At 38.8% G+C, this 27470-nt stretch overlaps 1 protein-coding gene across 4 annotated transcripts in view; it reads left to right on the top strand.

The window, feature by feature from the left end:
* CDH8 (cadherin 8) overlaps positions 1 to 27470 on the top strand; it is a 162314-nt gene that overhangs the window by 124854 nt on the left and 9990 nt on the right. For 2 of the 4 annotated variants that reach the window (XM_031063641.1, XM_031063640.1), the window contains exons 9-10: positions 907 to 1028; positions 8005 to 8122. In XM_031063641.1, coding sequence (XP_030919501.1) covers positions 907 to 1028; positions 8005 to 8122 — 240 coding nt within the window. Of the gene's footprint in view, positions 1 to 906; positions 1029 to 8004; positions 8123 to 15992; positions 16252 to 27470 lie in introns of those variants that run through there. The other 2 variants (XM_031063642.1, XM_031063643.1) reach the window with 2 other exon arrangements.

The raw sequence follows: 27470 nt of genomic DNA, 5'->3' as shown, positions 1-27470 counted from the left end.
TTGACACTGGGGTTGAGGTACCTGTGGAGGTGTGCATGTGCTGTGGAACAGTTTATCAAACTCTCCAAATCAGCCGGTGACCTCAGTTTAAACCGAATTCATGGGCTTGCTCCTTGGGGAAAAATAATTTAAAATATTTATAAGTAGTCTCTGAGCAAATTAACGATGCTGAATTGAGGGAAAGACACAGGCAGCTGCCTCTGAAAGCTATTCAAAGTAGATGAAAACTGTTGGTTTAGCTTTTCTTGCCTTACAGCTCATTCTACTCTTCACAGTGCTAAGCAATTTTATGCAAAATAGCTCTATATTATAAATAATGAGTTGTTACTTCAGTGAAAAAAGTTCACAGGTCACGGTTTTGGTCATTGGTAGATGATCAAAGTGCTTTAATTGTCCAAATTACTGTCTAGTTTCCTGCCTGTCAGTGTCCCATCCATCTTTTTCCCAATGTGGGTCAGTACTTTAACTGTGTTTGCAATGAAGAAATAATAGATGTGCAGTCAGAACAATTAATGGAGTAAAATGTGCTGTTCTCTGCCAAAGATAAACAAAGAAATAAATCTCTGCTGTTTGCAGCCTTCCCTTTTCCATATATAATGGACTTTATCAATAAAACAATACAAACTTCATCAAAGAAAAATCTTACCAATTTAGACCAAGAAAGGTCTTCATTGAGCTAATCTCCAACAAATGCTGTTTGTAGCAGGGATCTATTTATTCTTTTCAGCCACCAAGCCCTGGCCATCCTTCTTCAGCTGGTGTTCCAACTCCATGATCCATTGCAGATGAGGCAGCCCAATTAAGCAAGGGCAGGAGACAGGAAGAGCACAGTGCCAGTGCCAGCAGTGCTGTATTGAATTCCCAATTAAATATGCTTACCTTGGGTACTTTGGTCTCTTTCCTCAGGGAACCACAGCCAGGTGTCCCGGGTGCCTGTTGCTATCAAAGTTCTGGATGTGAACGACAATGCCCCTGAGTTTGCATCAGAGCACGAGGCCTTCCTGTGTGAGAATGGCAAGCCTGGACAAGTGAGTATCCCAGGTTTTATGTGGTGTGAGACTGGGCTGGAGTTTCTCCCTGTCGCCTTATGTCATCTTTATTCCCAAAATGGGTGCCCATGTGTTCATGCTAACAGCTCTTAGCATTAACTCAAGATACACCCATGATCACTTTCATGGGATGTCTTCTATAATTTCGCTTTTGTGGGATGTTTTCTATAATTAAAGAAACTTTTTTTCCCTTAAGGTTTAAATTAAAGGTGAGTTTAATTAAAGGTGAGTCTAGTTTTAAATTAAAGGTGAGTACTTTGGGACAATATCCTGAAAAAATCCTGAGTGTCTCTAAGCTCCCAACATCACACTCTGTGTAATGGAGCTCAGCCCTCTCTAAGTTCATGTGTGTTAGTAGGTGAAAGTATAATCCAACCTGAATTCCAGTTCAGTTATTGATTTACATTGCATCTGCCTCCAGGTAAAATTTAGAATAAACAGTTAAAACAATAAACCTGTTTCCCCTTGACCTTATCTCATTATAATCTCTATTCAGTTCTTACTTTGCTATGACAGTTGGGGAAAAAAATTAAACAGCAAACCAGAACTTGATGGAAAGTGAAGTAAATTGTAATTGTGTTTGAAGATGGGGTTGGAGAAGGGAAGTTCATGTTTTCATTATATTAAAAAAAATATAAAAAATGTTGTTACCTCCTTCATTTAATGAAAAAAAGCTTGGTGAAGAAATTCACACAACATTCTCCATGGTGAGGTCAATAGCAACATCTCAGAAGCAGGATTTATACTGCTTAGTATTTTTCAAAGAAATGAAGCAGATTTTTTCAAAGGTATTCACTTTGAAGGACAAATGTACAGAAATAGGGAAGAATATCTCATATGCCACCTAAATAACAAGGTGAAGATTCAAGAATATGCATAGACATTTAGAAAGTAATGCAGTGTAAATGAGATGTAACTTTTGTCCAGCAAGAGAAACACTGGGTGTTAACACAATTCGATGTTTTTAAACTTTGCAATTTATTTCTAGATTGTGACATTTTATGTAAATAAACAGCAGCTGACAGCATGACATGGCTTGTTAATCCAACTATTCCTGTGTCTCATGTGGGTGTTAGACATGAAATTCACTGTTCTCCAAAGAAGGTTACCTGACAATAAAGTTAGAAGTTATTTTCTTTTTAGTAGTATGAAATGACAACCTATATAGCAGTGTATGACAACCCAGCTCTGCATACAGGATTGTATTGTTCCAGAGGATGATTTGACTTCTAGCACCCCTTTTTGTTTAGTAAAATAGTGTCAAAAATGTCACTTAAGGAATGAGAATTCTCTCTATCCACTGAAGAGGAGATGTGCCCTCATGGGCAAAGAGTGTTGTTACAGCTGGCAATTCAGTTCTTCTAGCTCAGAGTGGATTTCTCTTTAGCTCAGGGTGGATTTCTGATGCTGAGTAGTTGCATTTTCCAGGATAGATCAAATCCTAATGACTGTGCTTTTATCCAGGATTCAGTGAGCTTCCCTAAAATCATAAAGTTCTGTTGTACAGTGTTTTCTGACTGCATTTATCTGATATTCCTATTGAATTTCAAGTGGTTTAAGAGATGGTGGAAAATGTTCACATTTCATTTTGGAATAAAACAATAAGTGAGATGATTAAGAGTCAGCAGGTAAAAGAGGCTTTTGTTTAAGCACTTACAGAAAACTTTCATTAAAACTTGATATTCTTTACCATTGCCTCTTACACTCTTGATCTGATGGCAGATGTCACTCATGAGCATGAATCCTTGTGTGAACTTTACAGATGGTTATTAAATATTTGGCTGCCAGCATGGATGAGGTGGCACTGATCCTGTAATTTATTCTGTATTTAAACAAATAGCACTACTGGAACAGTAACCAGTCCAGAATAATCTCCAAGGTTAGGTTCTGAATTGAAGGTGTCATTCAAAAATCATCAGCTCCTGTAAAGATTTTAGTAACTCTACTGCCTTACTGTATTTTCTTATGCTTATTTCTATATTCAAGTTTTGGAAGAAATTGCATTAATAAGTCAGGATGGAGAATTCAAGAAACTACATATATCTCAGTTATGAAATAGGTGATATGAGAAAGATACAACTAGAAGCAAAAGCCTAATTTGGATGGTTGTCCAAAGCTTAAACTCAAATGTTACACATGCAGGAAAGGTGCACCTTGTCTTAAGGTATTCCTGTCTGTTGACATTTGCAGTTCCATTTAAATCTAAGTTTAAATCAAATTTGATTTACCATAAAGGAGATTATATTTGAACTATTGGTAAAACCTTATGTGCAGCCACTAAACACATTGCACCATCTATTCCAGTTCACTTTCTGAATGTTCTGAGTTCTGATATAATTGCAGTAGCAAGTACAGCCGCTAGTGAGGTGACACAATGGATTAAAAACTCTTGGTGTGTAACACTGCCAGATGCATTTTCCTTGCCTTGATGTACCTCTGAGTAAAGGTACCACAGGCTGATAGGAGAGGAAAGGGAGGGAGAAGAAAATCTATTTGTCTATGCATGTATTTCTGTGCTCCTCTCACATTTTTACACACAACAGAGAGTTACTAGAAATGTTTTTTGTCAATTTTAGGAGGAAAAAAACCCAAACAAATTCCAAAAATTTGAATGTATTGTTACAGTACCTCTAGGTTAACCACAAATCATCTCTTGCCTTTTCCTATTATCCTTTTTTTTCTGCATAATTCCAATTACTAAAACCAGAACATTCATGCTTTGCTGACTAATGCTATGCTGCTAGTAAAGTAAAATTATTTTCCTGTAGACCTACAACAGAATTTGTGTAATGTTGAGTAAGAAAAGTGCCTCACTCACTATTCCCCAGTCCATACTCAGACTTTTCCAGGGAAGTGCTGTGGAAACAAAGCTACAAAATCTTCACTTGAGTAGTGCAGACAGTGATATATGAGAGCTGAAGGCAGCTTTAAACTGGAGCAATATAAAACTGAGCACAGTGCTCCTTCAGCCTCCCACAATTTGTCTCTATTTTATTCACTTCTCCTACTAGATTGTTTTTCTTTCTAATGGGTGAAATCTTCAGGTAGATCTTTGTCTTTTCAGCTAGAGCCATCCCTTTACTGCCAGAACCTGCATTTGACTCTTCAGACAAAGTCAAAATTGCTCTGTAGTGACTCTACTGTTATGGGGCTTTGAGTCTGCAAAATAATGCAGAAATAACCATGAACAGCAATGGGACTGCAAAAGCTTTTCCAGAGTTGGAACATCAGTCTTATTAAAACTAGAAAAGTGTTTATTAGTGATAAGGAACTTAGGTTAATGAGTTGCATCACAGGAAAAGTCTTTTAAACAGTACCATGTACCAAAATTGCACGTAGATAGTTATGATGTGCTGAAAATAACTTTGTTTTTCTATTTATCCTTGTATATATTATTTCAGGCACATGTAGCTTTGTAGAACTGCAATACAAACCTACAAATTAGAAAGTCAAGCTGTCCTAGGGGACCATTTAACTATTCATTACAATCCAGTGCTGTCTGCTAAACAAAATATGCTGATTTGCTAAGTTTCTGCTAAATGTATGTACAGAACCAAATGCACGCATGAAGTATTAATACGACATCAAAGTTGGAATTTTACATGTAAGAATTTCAGAAATTTCAAGACTGAACAGCCAAAGGGTTATTAACTTTCACTGGATATGTAGTGAAAAAAAAATCAGTTCTTGTTTTCTTTATTGACCAATTTCTCTATAGTGGAACACCTTTGGCATGGATGTTGTTACCAGGAAAGAAAAGACATCTGTAGTGAGCAAGAGACCAATAGCACCTGGGATGTGCCAGCCCTGGGGTGACCACAGGACCAAGGCAGTGCCTGTCCCTTGTGCTGGCCCTACGGAGGGATGTCCAGCACTGGGGAAGTTTTGGGAGCCCTGCAGGGGCTGGAGCGTGTCCAGGGCAGGGAACGGAGCTGGGCAAGGGGCTGGAGCCCCAGCAGGGGCTGAGGGAGCTGGGAAGGGGCTCAGCCTGGAGAAAAGGAGGCTCAGGGGGGCCCTTGTGGCTCTGCACAAGTCCCTGCCAGGCGGGGACAGCCGGGGGGTCGGGCTCTGCTCCCAGGAACAGGGACAGGAGCTGAGGGAACGGCCTCAGGCTGGCAGGGTGGGCACAGCAGGAATTTCCCCATGGAAAGGCTGCTCAGGCCTTGGCAGGGGCTGCCCAGGGAGCTCTGGAGTGCCCATGCCTGGAGGTGTCCCAGGAAGGGCTGGAGGTGGCACTCAGGGCTCTGGGCTGGGGACAAGGTGGGCGTCGGGCACAGCTGGGACTCCATGGGCTGGGAGGGATTTTCCAACCCCAGTGATTCTGTGACTCTGATTTTGTGATTCACAGCCATGTTGTGTACCACAAATTAAGAGTTGGAGAATTACCTCAGTAATATTCCATTGCCTGAGCACACAACACAGAGCGGTAAAATATGCCTATCAGCACACTAATAAAAACTTGGAAATGAGAATTACTGGACTTTTCTGACCCCTGTCGAGTAAAAGATAGCACAGTTTAATATCACTGCATATATATGATGTTTTCTGTTGTGTTTTTTTTTTTTTTAAGACCTTATCTTAATGCAAACACACAAAGAAATAAGGTTGCTATGGGAACTCTAACTCTTAATTCTGTGATGTGTGCATGTAACACAACAAATGTAGTATTGCACTAAGCTTGTCTTTTACATATAATTTTTGGTGCATTTTTAGAGAAAGAAGCATTTTATAAACAATGTAGGGAATGGATGGAATACCAGTACATACAAAATATTATAACAATCTGATAAACTGCATCTGTTATGTGCGCTTGCCCTTCCAGATTTCACTGTGCCATAATCCTTTTTCCCTATTGCTTTCCCATTCTATCAGTGTTTGAAAAATTCAACAGCTATAAAATATATCTGTCTAAACATCTCTGCCTTGTTCAGGATCCCAGCCCAAACTGCACTTCCCCGTGGTGATGAATTACTGGTACCTGCTCCAGCCCTGGGCACATCACAGTGGGTGCTTCAGTGCCTGACACCTCTGCAAAGAAAAAGCTGAAAATCCTTCCCATCTGCAAATGGCTCCAGCTCTGCACTGGGACAGACAGAGGCTACTTAGATATTTTTCCATTGTTTATATTTTTCCTACTTTAGGATCCATTATTCAGCTATTAAATTGAAGATCTACCTCATAAAGTAAAAAAGGCAGAAGCTGAGCTAGGCCTGTTTTTTTTATCCATCTCTTCTAATACATTTGTTTGGAATCCTGTCAAGGTTTCCACCTTGATATATGCAGTTATAAAAAAAACCAAACACCCTATTTATATGGTATTTAATAAATCTAATTTTTTTTCAATAGATTTTTGACAATAATAATGATAAAGCTGACCTATCCAGAATATGATTAGGCTAGGAATTAATTGTCTCACATTCCTTCCTAAATTGGGTTGTCCTACAAATATCACTGCTGGCTAAAACCTTTTTTTACATACATAATTTCAAATATTTATGTTTTGGTGTTGATCCCTGTGTTTATCTAGTAAGATTTTCTTCTTTCTTTGACTCTTGAAGAACATAAATATGATTTTGACTATTGTCATATATTTAACACATACAGACTGATAGTCCTTGTGTTTAAACCAGAATAAAATCTTAGTTATTGGCATTTTCTTGGGGAAATGTGGAAATTTTAAAATAAAAGTCTATGAATTTGGACAGCATCAAACCCTGCTTCCATTTTTCACTCTATACTTTAAAATTTTTAGTGATTCCTAGTTTGGATTTAATTGTGCAAGAAATTAAAGGTGCATTGCTTTAGACATTGCAAATAAATACATAAGACAATTGTTATTGGATTCAATGGACATGGAAAAGGTCAATAATTCTAATTAAATTTCTTATGAACCTCATCTAGCATGAGCTAACTAGCCCTGAAAGCCACATCTGAGGGTGGCATCTGGATCCATGGCTGATTTTGTTTCTGTTTCTCTGGAAAGCCTTTGGCATCACAAGCAAGTGCACCAAATAGTTTAAAATTCCCAACAAAACCAAACAAATTACAAAGAAACCCAAAAATATCAAGCAAAAACCACCAAACCTCCTGGTTATTTTAAAATAGTGTTTATTCCTTTCATAGTCCTGTGCAGCTTGGTATGATTTGAAGATGATCAGCTGCAGTACCTGAGTAATGTAAAGAGTAAAAATTGTAAATGGAGGTAAATCCACTTCAGACACTGCAGCTGGTCATGTAAATCATATGAAGTACTTCATACAAAGTTACTTGATTATTCAAAGTTTTCCAAACTACCCAAAGCACTCTTCTCACCTAATTATCTTGCATTATTCTAGGAATCATTAATTAATAATGATGTTATTAAAAAACAAACAAGCATATCTTTCTAGTGCAGGAATAACAGGTTTTATTAGAATTAAAGGAAAAAAAATACAGCCCTCGATATTTTCTTTTCTTTTCATTTTTGATTTTTTCTCATCTAAAATTTCACATCCAAATTAATTTTAAAAATAATAATTATTCTATGAAGTGAAATGTGGGGTAGGGGAAGGAGAAAGGATTAAAGGTATATTATAAATTCAAGTCCAGTGAGAAGTGTGGTTGTGTAAATGAAAGCTTGCCATAGGCAATATGAGTGTTTCTGAAGCACAATTTTCCTTTTTTTGTTGAATAATAATTTATTACTTGTCTAAATCAGCAGCAGTTTCTGCTGGCCTCTCTTACCTGTCTCTCCTTATTTGCTCTCTCTTTGTTCTGGAACCATTTTAAAAGGGGCATATACAGTTCCTTTACCCAAGGTTTTCCATCTAAGGTCTATAAAAGCCTTGCAGAGTTATAAATTATCTTTTTAAATCTGGCATGGAGAGAAATGAAATGTGTCCAATAAATACAATTTTTTTCAGCACTGTCTGTTTATCAGGAGTCTGAAAACTTAATGAGCCCATTTATGTTGCAGGTAATTCAGATTGTCAGTGCTGTTGACAAGGATGATCCTAAAAATGGGCATTATTTCCTGTACAGCCTTCTTCCTGAAATGGTCAACAACCCAAATTTCACCATCAAGAAAAATGAAGGTAAATAGAACAAATAGAAAATGTGTATTTCAAGAAGTTACTTCCAAATTGTTTTTTTCATTTCCAGTTACTTTACCAATGTGTCCTTTGCGCAATTAAAATGTAAATAATCTGCTGAATGGTACCTTCATTTTATCACTTAAGCTATTTCCAATAAATTTAAAGTAGATAAGAAGCAAGTAAAATGAATGTGGAATTTAGATCCAGAAGACAGCTCACTGGCTTAAATAAAATGAAAGGATGGATTTACTGCCTGTATTATTCCTATTAATTTGAAACTCCAGAGATATGGTGCAAGATGAAAATCTGAAACTATGTTGATAAATAAATGTTGATTCTTACATTGACTGTTTATGGATGGGAACATAAAATTAAGTATCTACTAAATCTCCCAAAGAAAGCACTTTTTCAGCCTGTTTGTTGTGTGTATAAAGGTTCCAAAGTATTTTGGTGAGGAGCTTTTGCTAGAAAGAGATATCCCTTAGGTCAGCAAAGCCCAGAAGGGCACTTTGAGTCCCCGTGATTTGGATCACTTCTGGAAGGGCAAAATGTCATATTGCAGGGCTGTAGAAAGGACCATTCACATGTGATGGGGAAAAAGACCCATTTAATATTGTTGGGCAATAAATTTATACTGATCCTATTCTTTGGCACACAGATCAGTTTGAAGGTCAGGTGAGAGAAGGAGCTAGGCCTGATCCCAAGAATGCTATAAAGAGTGCTCCATGTGTTTGAAGTTGAATATTCAGCAAAGTTGTTCTATCTTGGCTCTTTTTAATAATGCACACCCTGCCAGGAATTCTGGTCAAATTCAGTTTCTTATTTGAAATTGTAAGAAAGTTTAGTCCATTACCAACAGGAAGATGAATGAGAGTGCTGTATGTGCAGGGGTGTAAAAGCAATACATGAAATGTCAATTAAAGAGGAAATGCTGTTTGCATTTTTTTATTCTATCTGTTCCAACCTAGAAGCATGATGACATTGTTTTGCTAAATGACACTGCACCTACATTCTTAAATCTGCTTAAATATATCCTAAATTTTCCTTTTCTTTAGATGTGTTTTTCTCTTCTAGCATTCACAAAATGTGTCTCTACTTATATCTCTGTTTTCTTGTAGTAAATGAGTCTCTGTGTGTTTTCTGGAGAAGATAAAACAAATCTCTTCAAAATGCATTTCATAATCATCAGTAGTGTAACACAAATTGAATTAAGCATCCTAAATGTGAGGTGCTTTGCTTGGCACAGCATGACAAAGTAAAAAAGATCTTAGCATTTCTCTTCATGTTTAAATACTGAGCTCACGTTGCTAATTACCCTTGTCCTTCCAATCTGTTACCTATTTAAGACCCACTCCTGCTCCTACTCACAGACAATGGCAAAATGAGTCCTGAGCTGAGTGGGAGTGAGGAAACTTTCTATGCAACAAGGTTTAGAAAAATAAGTCCAATTTTGTTATGTCATTGTCACTCAGTTTTATGCAGTTTTTAATGTGTTTGAATCAGTTAAATGTCAAAATCCTCTTAAAACAACCACCTGAAATCTCTTGAAATTAAAAATCTGCTTGAAGAGACTTTTCCGATTCAATCCTCCAGTATCCAATAATAAAATTCCAGCTATGCACGCCATCCTTGTCTATCAAGGCTGTTCAGTCAGGGGTGCTGTGCATGGTTGATGTTAAAACATGATCTCCCACAGGAAGCAAATACTCCTGTCAGAGCCAAAATCAGGGTATCATTTGGCTGAGGTGAGTTTTATGTCCTTTAAACATCATAGATCTTCAGTAAGTCTTTATTTAGTTATGCCACTTAAACAATGAACTTGACCATGACTTTGTCTTGAATGTATCTGCCAGATAAGCATGAGTGATTATCCATGTTGAAAGTCAGCAATATCCCTAAAAAACCCTGAATTCACAAGTCAAATTTCTCCTTTTTTTTTGTATTACTGGGTGTCTGGGCTGTCCATAACCAAGCTGGTGTGATGTGGAACTGTAAGGAAATGTCTGTAACAAACTTTCTTTTCTTTTCTGGAGATCAGATCGATGCTCAACACAGTAAAGCTTGGAACAGAAAAACATTCCCTCACACTGGTGGCCAAAATCCTTGACATCTTCCTGACTGTGTCCTCAGCCTCAATTTCCTCTCAGATTAATTAATTCCTGCCAAACTAATTCTTCAAGGCAGCAGAAACTTTATGGCTGCTGAAGAAATGCTGTCTACTTGTGAATACCACACAGGGACTGCATTTTCTCAGGAAGCCTCCTGTAGAAACCCAATTTTTACTTGCTAGAATTAGCACACCTCTTTATTTAAACAATTTTTAGTACTTTGCCTTTCTTCAAAATTCAAAATTCTCTTGAGGGTTGAGATAAACAGAAGTATGTCTCCTCAAGAAATGATATTGCTCTTTTGGGTTCTCTGTGCTTTAGGTAACTGGTGGCATTTGGCCACCATGTAATGGTGACATTGAATGTGGTGACATTGGTGTGTCTCTCTCTGCCAGGAGAAAAAGCTGCAGTGCCCTCTTTCTGTCCCTCCTGCCAAAGAATACATAAGATGTCTGTGATTTGGAATGTTGCCTTCCTGTGTAGAACATAAGCATAACCATTAATCAATTTAGCTTCTTGCACACAGGCTGATTCTGTTGTTCAAACCTTCCAGATCACCCTAAGGCAACTTCCCCTGATAGTCAGTAATTAACTGTGCTGCTGACATGCAATGCAAATATTATGATTGGCCATGTTGTTGAGAAATGTGTTTAACTAAGTGACACAACAGGTATCTTCATCAGGAACCAGACAAAAAAAAAGCCCAAAACACTTAGAATATTTTATTACATATATAGAAGTTATGCTGTGCTCTCAGCACAATCTGTGCCTTGAAATGGTGCACTGGTGTTCTTCATTTGCTTGGTTTGTTTAATTTCCATTTTAATTCCCATATTATTTTTTCCCATATTAATTTTTCCATATTATTTTTCCATATTAATTTCCATATTACAAATTTCCATATTCCTTCTGTAGACAAGATGCCCAAAACTGTAGAGGATGTGGTACCTTTCTGATGTAAATAATGTAAAAAATGTAAATTTAAATGCCATCATACATCTCACTGAATATCTGTAGAGCATCTCTTAGCCATCTTTATTTTCCACATCTACTGATGCTTTTCTTCTGTCCTTTTCTGAGCTCAGATGTCCATTACTGGTTGGGGTTTGTAGGTTTAGTGCCTTGGGATCCTGGGCAGTGAGTGATAATCCAAATCCAGGCAATCATGCCCTCTCAAGCTGTAATCAAGGCATGCTGAGCACTTGGATTGCCAGGTGCAAAAACCTTTATCCCCTCTCAAGAGAAATAATAGAGTTATATAAAAAGTATATATAAGAAGTTAATGCCTGATGAAAATCATGTCGTGTTTTCTGTGTTAGACCTGTGACTAAACCTGTGACTCTGTGACATAACAAGTCCCTGACTGCACAGACTCCTGACTGAATCTCTGGGCACTTTTCACGTGCTTTTGTGCTGGATTTTCTGCATAGGAGCAGAAGCAGGGAAAAAGTGAAAATCTGTGTTTTGTGTGGTGTGTCTGAGAAAACTTGAACCAGAAAAACCTCAAATTTCAGATGAAAATATCTCATGTTTAGACAAGTGTTGATACACTCTAGCAATGTGTTGTAGACTGACTGGAATTAACCCTTCCAAAAAAACTGTAGGCTCACAATAAATGACAAAAAACTGACAGGAATCTAGACAACTGATGAGGATTTTGTACTGTCACGGCATCAGAAAACGGAAATGAGACCTCTGGAAATGGAATTAGAATTTGTTGACAGCCTTTTTCTTCAGGTGAATGGTCTTCACAGAGCATTACCTAAAATCTTCTGCTGCATCCCAGCAACCCTCTCACAGCAGTACCTGTTTTCAGCATTGAATCCTTCAGGTTCCCTTAGATTGTTCAAGTGAGAACAGAGCTCTGTGATAGAAACATTTTCACACATGCAAACATTTTGATATGTTGATATGCTGCCAGTGCAATTTTTACTGTCAAAAACTACCAAACACGTCTTTGCCATAAAGAGACCGAAAGTTTTTCCCGTGAGAAGTTGCCATTGCTGTTCCATTTTTCTGATGCCAGAATCTGTTTCCTAATGGAATAAACCTCAAATTGGACATTCCACAGTGCCTTTGAATCCAGTAATTCTTCTGCCAGCAGAAATCTTTCCTGGATAAATGGGATATTCCATAATTCTTGTAGGGTTTATGTAGCACAGCAGTCCTGGGGTTGCCTGGCCCATGGGCAGGCTTACCTTTGGGTTAAGAACCTTACTGGCACGAGCTCATATTCCTGCAGAAATCCAATAGCCTGGTTTGGCTGGTAATAGGCTGATTAGCAGTGATCAGCCTCCTCTCTCCTTCAAATATTCAATGTCCATCTGGCAAGTGGAGCTCCGAGTTTGGTCCTTATTCTAGTGAGTGCATAGTAAAATGTTTTTGGTTTTTTTTTTTAATTATAAATTATTTTTTAATTATAAATCTACCTAAGTGATGAACTGTTCTGTTGGTTCTCTCTAACAAGCTTAATATTTATACTTAGCCACACTTAGTTTATTATATTTATGATGCATATAACAGCTCCAAGAGTGATCATGTTTAAATGTCCTTTTCTTTCATTCTTTCCTTCAAGTTTAATCTTGCTTATGTCCTCCTTGTGCTGCTTTGAAAGTGCAGGCACTGAGTCAGGTGTTTTAAAGGAAATGGCCTGGTAAAATCACTTCAATCGCTGCCTTGCATGCCTTTGCATACTATGGATTATTTTATATTTCATCACCTCTTTACCATTAAAAACCAAATATTTCTAAACTTTCACAATAGCTGAGGAAAACAATTACATGCAAGCACTTTTAGATATCCCAAATAATAAGACAAATTATTATCACTTTTTTTGTTAAAGTACTTCTCTGTCACTGTGATTTTAATACAATAAAACCTGGATTTTTCCCCAGCTTTTTTCATCAAAGTATTTTTAGCAGCATCTGTCAAATACATACCTGGAGGGTGAGTCTTTTGTTCCCACCAGAGTAACTCTCATGTGTTAAAATAAGTCTTTCCCTGAAACAGTTTCTTTTGGCATTTCTGGATAAGTCTCTCTGCCATTGTCTCAGCTGCCAGCTGAAGCTCCTTCTGTGTTTTTGATTGACTTTTCTCTCCAAATGTATCCCTCAGAGAGCTCTGAGGTGACTCCTCTGTTTCATTGCCCTCCTTTCACTTCGCCCAATTTCAAAGTTAACCCCCTGACCCCAGGTACAAATTGCCAGAGCAAGGACATCATTAAGCCCATCATTTCTGGGTGGATGTGCAGTGAACATCCAGAATCACAGCACCCAAACAGTGCCTTGGATGTGAGCAGCACATCCTCACACATTGCTGCAGTTTCAGGCAATTTTGGGAAGCTTTGTGGCCCAGCTGCCACGTGCCAGAGGGTGTTCCACAATGGCACTGCTCGAGGGAAAGCACATGCTTATGTATTTCTAATGGGTTTAATTATCATCCTCATTTCTTTTCTATATCAGTAATTAGACTTTCAAACTCCAAAACATTCCAAATCACATCCTTGTTAGTGGTTTTCTTCAAATTAAGTGATGTGCTCAGTCTTGCATCTTATAAGTTATTATTTTTCTACCATCTGTCAATATTAGTGGTATGGAATAACATCCAGAAGATGTAAAGGAATATGAGGCATAATCTAAGGAAAAGCATTGATCAACATCTCTTTGAAGAGATGTGGTTTTTGTCACCAGAAATCAGAAGGAATACTTGCATAACCAGGTGCAAGCAGTGTGAAAGGAGCAGTTAAAAATAAAGCATTGCAATGTATTAAAAAATAACAAACACAAGGTACCTTATTATCTGGCACTGGTGTGTCAGGATCTGCCATCCACAGGACACATCATGTTTCTCTAGGAGTGTTCATAGTGTGAAAAATGTATTATAAATATCATACTATCAATCTTTTTCTCAGCATGGCATTTAAACTGGAGTTGTTAAATAGCAAAGTTCAACATTTTTATAACCTGTGCATGCCAGAAGAACCTCGGTTTATTGATTTTTTTATGAATAATAGAGTTAATAATGAAATTGCTAATACAAAATTATTGAAATATTTCCTTTGTAGCGTGGTCGAAAGATTTTGTTCAATAAGTTCATTTTTTCCTTCTATTAGAAATTTTAAGTTAAATAAATTAAAACAAAGCATAAAAATGCTATTTTGCTGAGTAGGAAGATCTAAATATTACCAAAACAAATCATGTGGTAGTTAAGGTAACTAAGTTCATGAAACATTGCAATTCCGTGAATTAAGAATAATTTCTCATTATTTCTTTTTCCCTAAAAATACTTAATTATATTTTGGATGCATACTTGCCTTTCTCAGCTAAAAACAAAATGTGATTTACAGGCCTGAAGTAACAGAGTCTACTGATGGCCTGCAAGTTATCCTAAACTGCTGAGCCCCCTTTTAGGAATTACGTGTCTGGTGTGCCTTGTTCTGCTGCTAGAAAGTGTGCCAGGATCACAGTGGGGCTGGGAGGGGACCTGGGGACACTGTGCTCCACACCCCCTCACTGGGCAGCAGGCAGGGACACCATGGAGAGGACAGGACTGACTCAAACTTCCACTCCATTAATACGCAAAAAAGGGATGTTCAGCCAGTGCAAACAGCTTTGCTGGAGTGAGTGGTTGTGCACTGGGTGGCAAGTGGCAAGTCCCTGAAATAATTCATGCAGTTCTTTATTTATTATACTCAGGTTCCTTTATCCTTGGTCCTTAGACAATTCACCTGCCTGAAACTGCTTTGGACCAGAAAACATGCTAGATCATCCTTTGTGAGAAAAGTAATCAATTTTCTTATTTGCATATCTGACAATTCTAAGATGTAATGTCATCCTGTGAAGTAGGACTGTGCCTAAGAACTGAAAGAGAGGAGCCCTTTCTCAGTGACGAGTGATGAGCTATGTGAGGAGGAAATCAGTGTTACACATCTTTAAATTATTCTCAAATTCTAGAGGACTTGGTAGAATACCAAGGTAATGATAATATTCCCAAGGGACCCCAATATATTCCAGCAGTGCTCAGAGGTTCTGTCTTGCCAGGCAGTGGATGAATTTCCATTTTCACTGTATGATTTTACATTGCAGTTGAAGTGATAGATCTGACTCCTGTCTACTATTCCTAGCAAGGCTACACTTTTCCCTGGTACTGCAGTTAGTCCCACCTAGCTGAGAATGCTGGTGCCAATATTCTCAGTGTCTTTCTGCTGATAACTTTCTGCTTCTTTTCCTCTTTCTTTCTTTACTATAATCACTGTCAGCTGTGTTCTGTTACTCCCTCAAGTTCTGTTTTTCCTTGATGTTGACTATCAGTTGAGTGAGATTTGAAACAACTTCCCTGGCAGGGATGGCTGTGGTGTTGTTTTCTGAAGTGATTGCATTAATGTAGATGGGAAGCCAGCATTTTTCCACTCCAATCCTTTGTCCTTCACTGACACCTGCTTCTGCTGTCTTTCCCAGCTTTCTTCTTGCGTGCAGATCACTGCTCTTTCTAGACTCCTTTCTGATTAGAACCACAAACCAGGTGAAGAGTCAGTGCAGTTCTTCTGCAAACACTTTTCATCCCTGTCTGGGTGATTTAAGCTTCTTACAATGCTTATGTGCTTTTCACCACTTCAGAAAGCTAAAGAGGTGACTCCTTCTTGGTGCACATAGCAGAAACAGAGAACTAGGATCAACTCTTCAGAGCTGCCACCTCCTCCACCCTGTGACCCTCCTGTCTGTTCTGTCCACCTGAATCCTTACTCACTCCTCTCCTGTATTCAGGATGCAGGACTCCAGACAGATTCCCTCTCTCCTCGCCCTAAGCCAGAGGTGATCCATCAAGTCTTCACTGGACTGGACAGGCCAAGCTGATGGATGAACCAGCAAGGAGGGGGCCATCTGGTAAGCTGATTGTCCTCTTGCAGGCATCTCCAGCTCCTCTTCAGCCCTGCTGTGCTCCCCAGCACGTCTGTACTTTTTACAGTTTTGCCCTGGCAAATTGTTTCCTGGGAGCTTCTGTTCCAAATGCTGTTTAACCTTTCCCTCCTGGTTCAGTTGAGCTCTGAGGTGACAACTTCTTTCCAAGCCTCCCAAATGCAAACTTTCAGGCAGCTACAGAGGAGTTGTATATGCACACTGGAAAACCAGACTGATTCCCACAGCATCCCATCCTTTCAGAGACTGTCTTTTTTTGGTCATTTGAATCAACCACAATTACAGAGTTACTGCAGAGCATTAATGCAAACATGACCCAGCCCCAAACAGCTTCCAATGGGGGTGATGAGACCCAGCTAATCCCAAATACATGCAGCCTGCCATTATGTATACATGACTAAAGAGACTTTTACTTCTCTCGTTCTTAATTTATTATTTGTGCTGCTAGCAACAGAATGTTGCCAAGACGTCAATTATGTTTCATTTTATAAATCAAACTAATTGAGAACCAGATGCAATCTGAGTGAAAAAGATCTGAGGTCAGTGTTGTGCACCATATGCACGACAGTGCTTACTCATGATGAGGGAATGGATTGGACAGCTGTGAATTTTCCTGCTGTAGGAGTTTCATCAAGCTCAGTAGTGTAACGTCCTTAGCTCTCTTTTCCAGTTTATTGCATTAATTTTATAATAAATCTAAAGAAGAGTGAGTAAGGGATAAAAGGTTGTGAAAACAAAGCAGGAGAGCAAAGGAATTTGATCAGTAAGTTAGCTTGAAAATCTGTCTGGTTCAGTAGTAACATGGAACATGGATGAAAGAAATAGCAATGAACAAATTGAATCTTCAGTGTGACTTAATCTCAGACACATGATGGCAAAATAGACATTAAATCAAGGTCTCAAGACTGAACAGCTTAGCAGGCAGAAGGGTGGTGTTACTGAGTGCAGAACTTCGACACTAACAGCAGTAGGATCTGCAGTACCAGCTCCTTGGAATTCATCAATGGGCAGCGCCTGAGCCCAGGAGGCAGAGCTGCTGCCCTGGGCAGTGCCCGGCCCTGAGCAGATGGCGCACAGAGGCTGTGCAGGCTCCTGCCTGGGGACATTGCAGAGCCACATGGACACACTGCTGTGCCCTGGGCTCTGGGATGGCCCTGGGGGAGCAGGGAGGTGCCACCAGAGCAGCCCCTCCAGCCTCACCCATCCTGGGATTGTGTGAAACATTGCTCCACCAGCTTTTAATCAAAGCTTCCCTAAGCGCCCTAACATGACTCCTTAAAAACTCACAGCACCCATGATTATGATATTCTAGGACTTTAGAAGTATTTCATAGTAGTATTTATAGCTAAGTGAATATATAATATTTGGAGATAAATTTCCAGATTTTCAATCACCTACCTTCTGAAAGAGTTCAGAGATTTCTAAGTACCACTTCTGGCTTGATGGGTACATCTGATTCCTCTAGGTTTTCTGCAAAAAGTAATTTCTGTGGTGGAAATGCTCATGGACATTTGTACTGACTATGTTTGATTTCCTGGAAATGGTTTTAACTCTGAGGAGGAGAAATGATGAGGCCAAAGGTTCTGCTAGAACCTCTGCCCCATCACCACCTCAATATATTACCCAGCAGAGTCATGTTGCATCTAAGAAGTTCTTCTGTGTTCACCTCATGGTAACCTTTTGTTTTGGTTTGACTATTTGATTTTATGCCTAAGTACCTTATTGGTTCTTTCTTTCTTTCTTTCTTTCTCTCTTTCTCTCTCTCTTTCTCTCCCTTCCCTTCCCTTCCCTTCCCTTCCCTTCCCTTCCCTTCCCTTCCCTTCCCTTCCCTTCCCTTCCCTTCCCTTCCCTTCCCTTCCCTTCCCTTCCCTTCCCTTCCCTTCCCTTCCCTTCCCTTCCCTTCCCTTCCCTTCCCTTCCCTTCCCTTCCCTTCCCTTCCCTTCCCTTCCCTTCCCTTCCCTTCCCTTCCCTTCCCTTCCCTTCCCTTCCCTTCCCTTCCCTTCCCTTCCCTTCCCTTCCCTTCCCTTCCCTTCCCTTCCCTTCCCTTCCCTTCCCTTCCCTTCCCTTCCCTTCCCTTCCCTTCCCTTCCCTTCCCTTCCCTTCCCTTCCCTTCCCTTCCCTTCCCTTCCCTTCCCTTCCCTTCCCTTCCCTTCCCTTCCCTTCCCTTCCCTTCCCTTCCCTTCCCTTCCCTTCCCTTCCCTTCCCTTCCCTTCCCTTCCCTTCCCTTCCCTTCCCTTCCCTTCCCTTCCCTTCCCTTCCCTTCCCTTCCCTTCCCTTCCCTTCCCTTCCCTTCCCTTCCCTTCCCTTCCCTTCCCTTCCCTTCCCTTCCCTTCCCTTCCCTTCCCTTCCCTTCCCTTCCCTTCCCTTCCCTTCCCTTCCCTTCCCTTCCCTTCCCTTCCCTTCCCTTCCCTCCTTCTTTCTCTCCCTTTCTTTCTTTTCCTTCTTTCTTTTTCCCTTCTCTCTCTCCCTCCCTCTTTGTAAATTTCTTGGTTGCTCTCATTATGGAATAGCTCTTTGTTTTATCGTATCCTAAATGCAGACTCTTGAGGAGGAATTAATTTAGTAGTTGTTCTAATTGCACTTTTGTCAATTAATGGGAAACTAGATAGGAGTTTCATTTTAAACTTTCAGTTGCAGTAAAGATTAAAGGACCACCAACACTGTTCTACTACAGGAAGAATAAACAGGCTAGAAGTGAAAAAAATTTAAGCAGGAATCATCACCTCTTAACTGTTACTTTTTCCTTTGATTAGGAAAAATCTCCTTTTGCCATTATATCAGATATTTGCACATGTATGCTCCATTAAAAATAGAAGGTGTTGATTTTTCACACTTAGCCTTAAGACTTATCTGATTAATTATTACACAACTGACATTATAATGTGAGTTTAAAAGGCTCAGATCATGTTCTAATTTGTATCTTGTTTTGAACCAAGCCAACAAGTGTTTTACACAAGGAAGGAGTTACTGTTAGAATCACAGCCATTGTTCCTGCAGGGTGACCACAACATTGATTATTAAGTGAATTCTGTGTCTCTGCATTTTCCTGAACCTGTCTGGGGTGCTCAAATAAGTTTATATTTTATATTTACATACCCTTTTATCTCCTCCTTACTCATTTTGAGGAGGTGACTGTTTAAGAACTGGTTGTATTTCTCTGTCGCAGCAAGTACAGCAGTGACACACTGAAGGAAACAGGAGATTTTTTAAAATGATTTTTTTACTACAGCTTCCAACATCAGCCTTTAGAGAATAAGGGAGACAAAACTTTTTTTTTTTTTGGAGGAGGGGGCTTTGTATCACTTAGGTTATTTTCCCATCAACTCCTGATTTTGTAATTTTTTATGGGTGATCTTGTTGTAAAATATGTCACTTTGTTGGTCTTCATTTAATCCTGTCTAATTAGGACGTACTTTATTTGGCAAGCAGCCAGTAATTAGCGACATATTTATGTAATTATTAGCATGTAATATTTATATAATAAATCTGCCTAGAAGGCAATGCATTCAGAGGGCAGGGAAGAGGTAGAATACATGATTTGACTGAACAGAGAGATCTTACACACTGAGCCAAACACAGCAAAGAAATGAAATGCATCAGTTGACCTGTCTAGTCTGGGGAGAGAGTTTGCATATCCTAAAATGATAGGATGTGCACACTTGGTAATCAGCACTGATTAGAGAGGGAGTGAAGATGGGCCCCTGTTTGAAGTGAGATAATAAGGCAGCTTGTTAGGGAGAGATAAATAGAACTTGAAGAAAAGGACCAGATGTCTGCTTGATGGCACTGAAGAGGAGGAGCTCGTGGGGTCCTCCAAAGGTAACTGATGGATGTGGGAATCAGGGAAGCAGTGGGAGCTCTGTGCCCGTGTTCCGAGAGCAAAGGCTGAGCCCCCAGCCTGGCCTGACTAACCCTGGGCTCAGACTAGCAAACTCCACTCTGGCTGTAGGCTAAGGACTGTGTTCATGCCTAAACAGCAACTGTAACTCTGTAGGATTGGCGTTTTTAGTAATCTGACTCTTAAGAGCTAAATCAGGAATGAAGTCCTTGTGGTGGAGTTTTGAGTAGAGTTTGGTGCACCTTAAAAGGAGCACCAACAGTAATCTCTGAATGCTGATGAAAGTTTTCTGCTCTGTTCTAAGAATATTGGGCTGTCTTGAACATGAACACTGAATTTTTCCCTCTCTCTTAATGACATAACAATTTCACATCACTTTCATAAACCAGGTAAAACTTTCTGGCTTTCTTGCTTTATGAAACTCTCATTCAGTCTAACCTAAAACTGAACTAAAATAGAGCTTGTTGGAAATAATACAAAATAAAACTAATTCATGTAGGCTTTTCCAAATTGTTGCACCCTAACCTTGCTTAGCTGGGTCCTGTCACTTTCTATAACCTTTTCATCCATTACCTGTGACACTCCTGCAAACTATGTTGTGTTCCCCCAACGAAAATTAAGACCTTGCGATCTCAGAGCACTCCACAGGAGTGATGGAATTTTGATTGAGGAATTGTTCTGGAGTTTGGAACGCTTCTGTTTAGCTTGGCTATGGCTTTCCTCTATGAATTTGGATAAAACATATAATCACTTTGCTGCTGTTGTGCTGTGCAAACATTGCAGAGCTGTGAGCAGTGGGGCTGGTAAAGGCTGAGAGTTTCAGGAGTGCTCTAAGGGAGGGGTATTTTGGATTCTTCTGGAAATCCCAGACAGGAAACACAAGGAATTGTCAGGTGAGGAGATGCTGGAGCCCAGTCTGATGACAGCTGGCAGCTTTGATGTGGGCTGCTATACTGAACACAGAGGGAGGTAGTTGAGACACAGTCCTACCCTGACATCTCCTTCTGTATCATCTTTATCCAATGCACATTGTCAGGGCTTCTTTGTACTAATATTTTCTATTTTTAAATGAGAAAAAAATTATAGCAAATCAACTTTTTCTTGTTTAGTGCCTTTTTTGTGCTAACAGGCAAGATCAAAAGCTGTAGTTGCTAAAAACTTTATAGAGTTCTAATACAGTCTGTCTAGCAGAACCACTTGCTTTAAAAAATCATTTATAGACCACAGCTTTTTCTAAATCAAAATTATTAAATTATTTTTCTTAAATTTTTTTCTTTTTCCCAGTAAGGAAACATAACTTTTTCAAACCATCTATAGGGTTTTTCTGCTCATCTTTTTGACTTTATATGTTTTTTCTTCATGATCACAGAGGTTTTTTTTGTCATAATGAGATGTATTTTCCTCTGCCAGTAGAATCCCCATCCCTCATATTTTTATGTGATCATGCTTTGTATTTTTACTGCAGCTTCTGCCTAAACACTTCACTTTATCAGACTCTTCATGGCAAATTAGAAGAGAACGAGGAGCCATTTGCAAGGTGTTCTCTTGGCTTACAGGTTCTTTATATATTTATACCTCATAACTTCACTTAATAAGATGTCTTTTCTTTGGTCACAGTTATATTCCCATTGTGAATACAAATGTTTTACTATTTTTAGAACTCCCATCCTTGGAGATATTCAGAAGGCAGCTGGACATGGTCCTGGGCTCTGGGTATTTGTGTTGAGCAGGGTTGGACCAGGTGACCTCTGGAGGTCCCTTCCAACCTCACTCAACCTGTGATTCCATGAGAACTCTAAACAACTTCTGAGCTGGTGCTGTAGTTTCGTATATTCATAATATATAACATATATATTCATAATATTCTAATATATGAACATATATATTCATAATATTCACGCATATTAGCACTGACTTTGTAACATCTCTGTGGTGAGGCAGAATTTCAAGGGCTGACATCTTTCCCTGGCTGCTTCTTGCCAAGTTCTGTGCTGTGTCCCACCCTGTACAGAGCAAAGGCAGGGTCTTGCAGTATGTCCAGGCCTTGGAATCTAAATTCAGATGTGTGTGTGTTCCTGCTGTGATTCTCCATAATCCAACTGTGTATCCCAGTCTGAAACTTGTGGTTATTCCAGGTTTTTTCCATGCAATGTTTGCATGTTGTCAAGAAACATTCCAAAGAGTATCTGGGATGTTTCACTTGAAAATTTTTTTTTCACTTGAAATTTTTTTCATTTTTATTCCACTCTATAGATGGGTAATTGGTTTTTTTTCACTCACTGGAATTCCTTCTCTGGATGTCTTTTGCTCTTCCCTGCATTTCAAAAGGCCATGAGTTTTCCCCATGGGAATCACATCCTCTGCAAGAGGTGTGCATGTAATAAGGCATGTGTGAATCCTTTGGGTGTGAGGCAGAAGCCTGAATTACTGCCATTAATGGCCTGATGATAACAAATTGTTATTGTTATATGTAATCTGCATATCAGAATGTCTTCCCAAAGTCATTATCATGCTGCCTGTGTGCCCAGGGGCAATGTTACACCATAACATTTCAGTCTTTCAAATTACAAAAAGCTAATATAACTCTTGATGACATTTACAAAAATGTATAATGGCACTCCTTTCAGGGCTCTCACTGAAATTGTTCTCAGGGAACTTCAAGGGAGTTCTGCGTGTATAAGAACTGCAGGATCTGGCACTCTTTTACTATCAAAGCCACATTTTTTTCTTCAGTGGCACCAGCTCAAGAAAAAGTTAAATCAGAATTGTTTTTAATTTATTTTCTGACTTAAAATGCCCTGACCAACGTAAGCTGTATTTAACTTTCAATGCTCTTTGGCAGAGAGTCCACATTCTAAATTTCTTTTCATAGGAAGTTGTTATGTCAGAGTTATAAACCTCTGAAAATTGGCATTTTGTAATGGAAGTGCTGACAAGACCTTTATTACACCGGCACAAAAAGGCAGCATTCCAATAAATGCTGGTTGCTGTTTTTATAGTCTGCTGGTTGCTTTCTGCAGCTGTATTTCAAAGTGGACGTTATGTAAAAAGTAAGTGGCATAATAGAAATACACTAGTAAGGCTGGAATTTGGCTTTTACTGTTGCAACAAAACTTCAATATGGTTGATAGGTCTGATTACAGATTTAGTTTTTAAGGGCTGGTGTATGATTTACTGGTAAATTGCTTTAAATCCCTACCAAGCCCCTGTGTACATTCAGCACAGAATTGGAATGGAAAAGGTGATAATCATGGCACGGAGAAGTGGATGTTAAATTACTTAAATGGCAAGAACACATCACATCTAAGACCCAAAAGGTTGCTACTTAAGTTTAATGGTTTTTACTGTGATATTGAGAGTTTACATTGTAGAAAGAAAGATTCACTTCAAACATCCATGATTGTCTTCGTAGTCACAAGGTCTGTGAACTTTTCCAGACCTGGAAGTCACTGATGTAAGAATTGGAGGAAGGTGAAGAACATGGCTGGGAATTCTTGGAACTTTTCCATCACCTACCAAAATCACTCTGAATTTCACTGAACCTGGTGGAGGTTTAGCGCTACACAGAAGAGAATAGCAGTCAGTGTAATGTTTAAAGCTGTACCTATCACTGTGGCCTGAAGGACTCAGATCCTGGTCTGCCACCAACTTCTCCTCCCACACTGCATTTGTTAAGTAGGTATTAATGGAAAGATTGCGAATCCATTATCCCTCCAAAGAAAAGCAGATGGCACAGCCTTGGGATATCTTGGCTTTTTTATTTATCCTTGCAGCATTTTTGTTGGAATCTGGTAATAGAGTACTGGAAAGTTTTTGGTTCAAATGCAAAATATAGGCATTATTTTATCAAAGTGCTGTAAAACACTGTATCACTATCTGAAACTTTTTGGTTAAAATAACAACAGAATAAAATTAACTACAATATGTAGATTTCAAAAATGATCCATCAGTCTATGCAAATCGCTGTGTTAATAATGTATTTTTAATGCTGAGCACATTTGACAGCCATTTCATCTCTTTTTCTAAACCAGAGCTTGGCAACCTGCATTAATTCTTACACTTTACAGATGTACCATTCAATGCATGTGCCACGCAGTGATGTGATCTGAATGGAGCAAAGCATGTCACAGCAGTGGCATTATTGGTAAACAGCTTTGTGACTGGCTGCTGGCATGCAGGAGAGAAACAGGAGGGGCAAAAGCCAGGGCTGGTTTAGCACATCTCACACCCTCACTGGCCTGGGTTTGCTTCCCATTATGGGAGTGCCAAGCCCAAGTGGCAGCAGGGTGTTAGGAAAATTAATCCACAAACACCAGAGGTTTATGTCCAAAAAGGAGACAGAGGAATCCTTTTACTTTATTTGAATAAAGGGAGAGGCCATGTCCATGAGGCCATGGAGATTCCCCTGGGATCTCTCCAATTTTTGGAGGACGCAGCCTCCCTTTTTATCCCAATTTCCAGCCACATTTCCCTTCTCTCTTTCCCCCTTGGCTGAGGTACTTGAGAGGTTCAGACTTCCCAATACACCTGATACCAAAGATTTCCCTCTAAGGTATAACCCTCCCTTTTAATTTTTAATTCTTATGGAATTTAGGAGTTTTTCTTCCCTATTGTTTCTTTCATCTTTCAATGTCTAGTTTAATTTATCAGCAAACTTAATTTGTAAAAATTTGTTTATTTGTAAAAGCAAATATCTTTTTCCATTCATCAATCAGTGGAATCCTTCCTGTTGTTTTTTAATCTCCCAGTGCTCGTTTTATCTACCAGCAGACCCACAGCTTGTTTGGAAAGACAAATCCACCATTCCTCTCAAGGGGTTTGGAAGAGATGAACAGACAAACCAGAGTGAGTGAGGTTCAGTCAGATGTGCTGGGTGCAGTTCAGACAAGGTGAAGCTTAAACAGATCCAGAACCCAACATTTCCTGCTTTGATTCTCTCTGTGTGTCTGTAAATTGAAAAGAGAGAGAGAGAGGTACCATGTCCTAATTATTTCTCTACTCCATTAACAAAAAAACTGGTATTATTTCAGACTCAATGTGCTCTACATCATTATTTCTTCAGCAGGGATTTTCTGTCCTTTCTTCAATGAGTTAAAAAACCAAGGTACAAAACACAGGAGTTGCTGCTAGACTGCAAGGGACCATATAGTTATGTTTGATTATAGCTCTGCTGGCCTAAAGGTCAAAGGAAAGTTTTAGAATACTTAAGAGACAATTATCTAAAGTTCAGACTTTTCCAAAGGAATAGAACTAGAAATTATACCGACTATTATCTAAAGTTCACATTTTCAAAGAAAAAAGGTAGGAGGAAATGCTTATTCATCATCACTTTGCTGTTAATTTGTCTGGCTTTTTTTTCCCTTCTGTCAAGAATTTATTTACTACAAGTTCTGTATTACACAGTAGCACTAACATAATTATTCCCCTTTCCAAGAAATTTTAACATATGAGAATGATGTATACACGATTAAATATTACTTTGCTCATGATTCAAAATTCCCAGCAGTACTTTTTATTTCTGCAGAGGTCTACATGGAAATGTGTTTAGGTTTTTTAATTCGTTAGTTGATTCAGCTGCTCAGTTCTGGCATAAACTGTTATTATTTAAGCCAACTGGTAAAGAGGAGAAAGTAATCAAAGATACAAAATATATGACATTTTCCAATTATTCTTCTACCAATACATTTTCTCACACTAAATACTTTTTCTTTCCCTGGGTTCTTATTGGTGTTTTAAGGGATTGCAGAAACTTCAGGTCTAAAAAAACCCCAAAATCATTCAAGTGTTTGTTAATTTGTCATAGGAATGCTTTGTGAATGGCCATTAAATATGCCAGTATGGAATGCAACTTGCTGAGGGGCAGGAAAGAGAATTTGATCAATCAGCTGAATTTTTATGACAAAAAGTTTTTTCTTCTGAACCTGATGTCTGCTATTAAATTTGACAGCAATCATCAATCTGCTTTTTTGAAGGCATCACAAATTTTTGATGTTTATGAAAAGCAGGTCAGTTTGGAATACCTGTGGAGGCTTCAGTGCCCATATGGTTTGGCCATCATAAATCAGCAAAAATATACTGCAAAAAACGGCCTCTCTTTATTTTCAGATGATTTTGTAAGCCTTCTGTTTGAATAGAACATTTATGTCTTTACCACAAAGATTAGGCAAAGGGTTTTTTTCTTGTAAACTGCTGCTCAAGAGGATTTTGTTTGAGACAGTCATCAAGGAAGGCCTGGTATAGCTGTAAAAATACACATAACACAGTTGTATATATGGATATATTAATACACATACATATATATATGTCATCATAAAAATGTATTTTTTATAACTACAGCCATGTTGAAAACACTAATTTTAATCACGAAACAAAATTGTTATAGCAGTTCTAATGTAAAAATAGGGTTTTTTTTCAGCTACTAGCTATTGCCAAATTTATAACATACAAACTTATAATTGTACCCTTTTAATCAAATATTCCTTTAAAATGTGTTTCAGCCTAAGGCAGAAAATTAAAAAAAAATCTGCCTTACATGGGTTTCTCATAAAGCATATTAATTTCATTCTTTTGGAAGCAGGAAACTGATGCTTCCTACTTGTACTAAAGTGGAGCCTGAAACAAATAAATCAGTTTTTCAGCTCAGGGCCTGTTTGTGAGCAGTGGCTTTTTAAAAGGTGAGCATGGATGAGGGTGTGCTTGGAGTTGTCACTTCTGGTTCTTGTGGTGGGTCAGAAAGGAGATCAGGACTATTCTTGCCCAAGGATTTTGTAATTGCAAAAGGAAAAGAAAGAAATTTCAAAACAAGAGAATTAGCACATGTGGGACTGTGGGCAGTGACTTGTCTGGGCTGCAGTCACTGGGTTTTTCCTGCAGTGCAATCCTACCAATCTAAAAAGGTGTTATTTGTAAATCTTTTCATAGAAACAAAGTATGACTGAGAAAATATTCAAAAAGAATAATGATTAATAATGACTTGTACAGTGACTATTTGAGACACCTCTGTGTCTCTTGACAGTTTTATTCTCAGGCTCTAAAACGGGGATTGGAATCTTCCTGTCATCCATCATTTCTCTGTAATTAGGTTTGAATTCTAAGAAAAACAAAAATACCAATGTTTGAAACGACCTTTTTAAAATCTATGTTTGACATTGTAAGGTTTCCACTAGTGAATATTAACTATTACAAGTAGCACATGCATATTAATTATGGTTATTAATGGTTGTGCAAAGCTGAAATGGCATCAGCGTTCTCTTGAACGTTCTTTTCTAGTGCCTTTGCAGCTGGTTGCTGAGTGTTCTAGAGCTCACATTCCTTTAAATATCATGTGCTCCTGTTTTCTGCCTGTATGTTGCTAGTTTCCACTGAAACCTTGATGATAATAATTCAATTGCTCGGTTATTTCAAGTTTGGGATTTTTATTTAAGAATAGATGCTACTTTTGAAGAGAGATTGGAGATGAACGAGCTGTCCCTGTCTTTTCCTTATCA

This window comes from Geospiza fortis, unplaced genomic scaffold (assembly GCF_000277835.1).
Source record: "Geospiza fortis unplaced genomic scaffold, GeoFor_1.0 scaffold359, whole genome shotgun sequence".
NCBI lineage: Eukaryota > Metazoa > Chordata > Aves > Passeriformes > Thraupidae > Geospiza > Geospiza fortis.
Note: the sequence above shows the minus strand (reverse complement) of the source record. Positions and strands in the feature narration are given on the sequence as shown.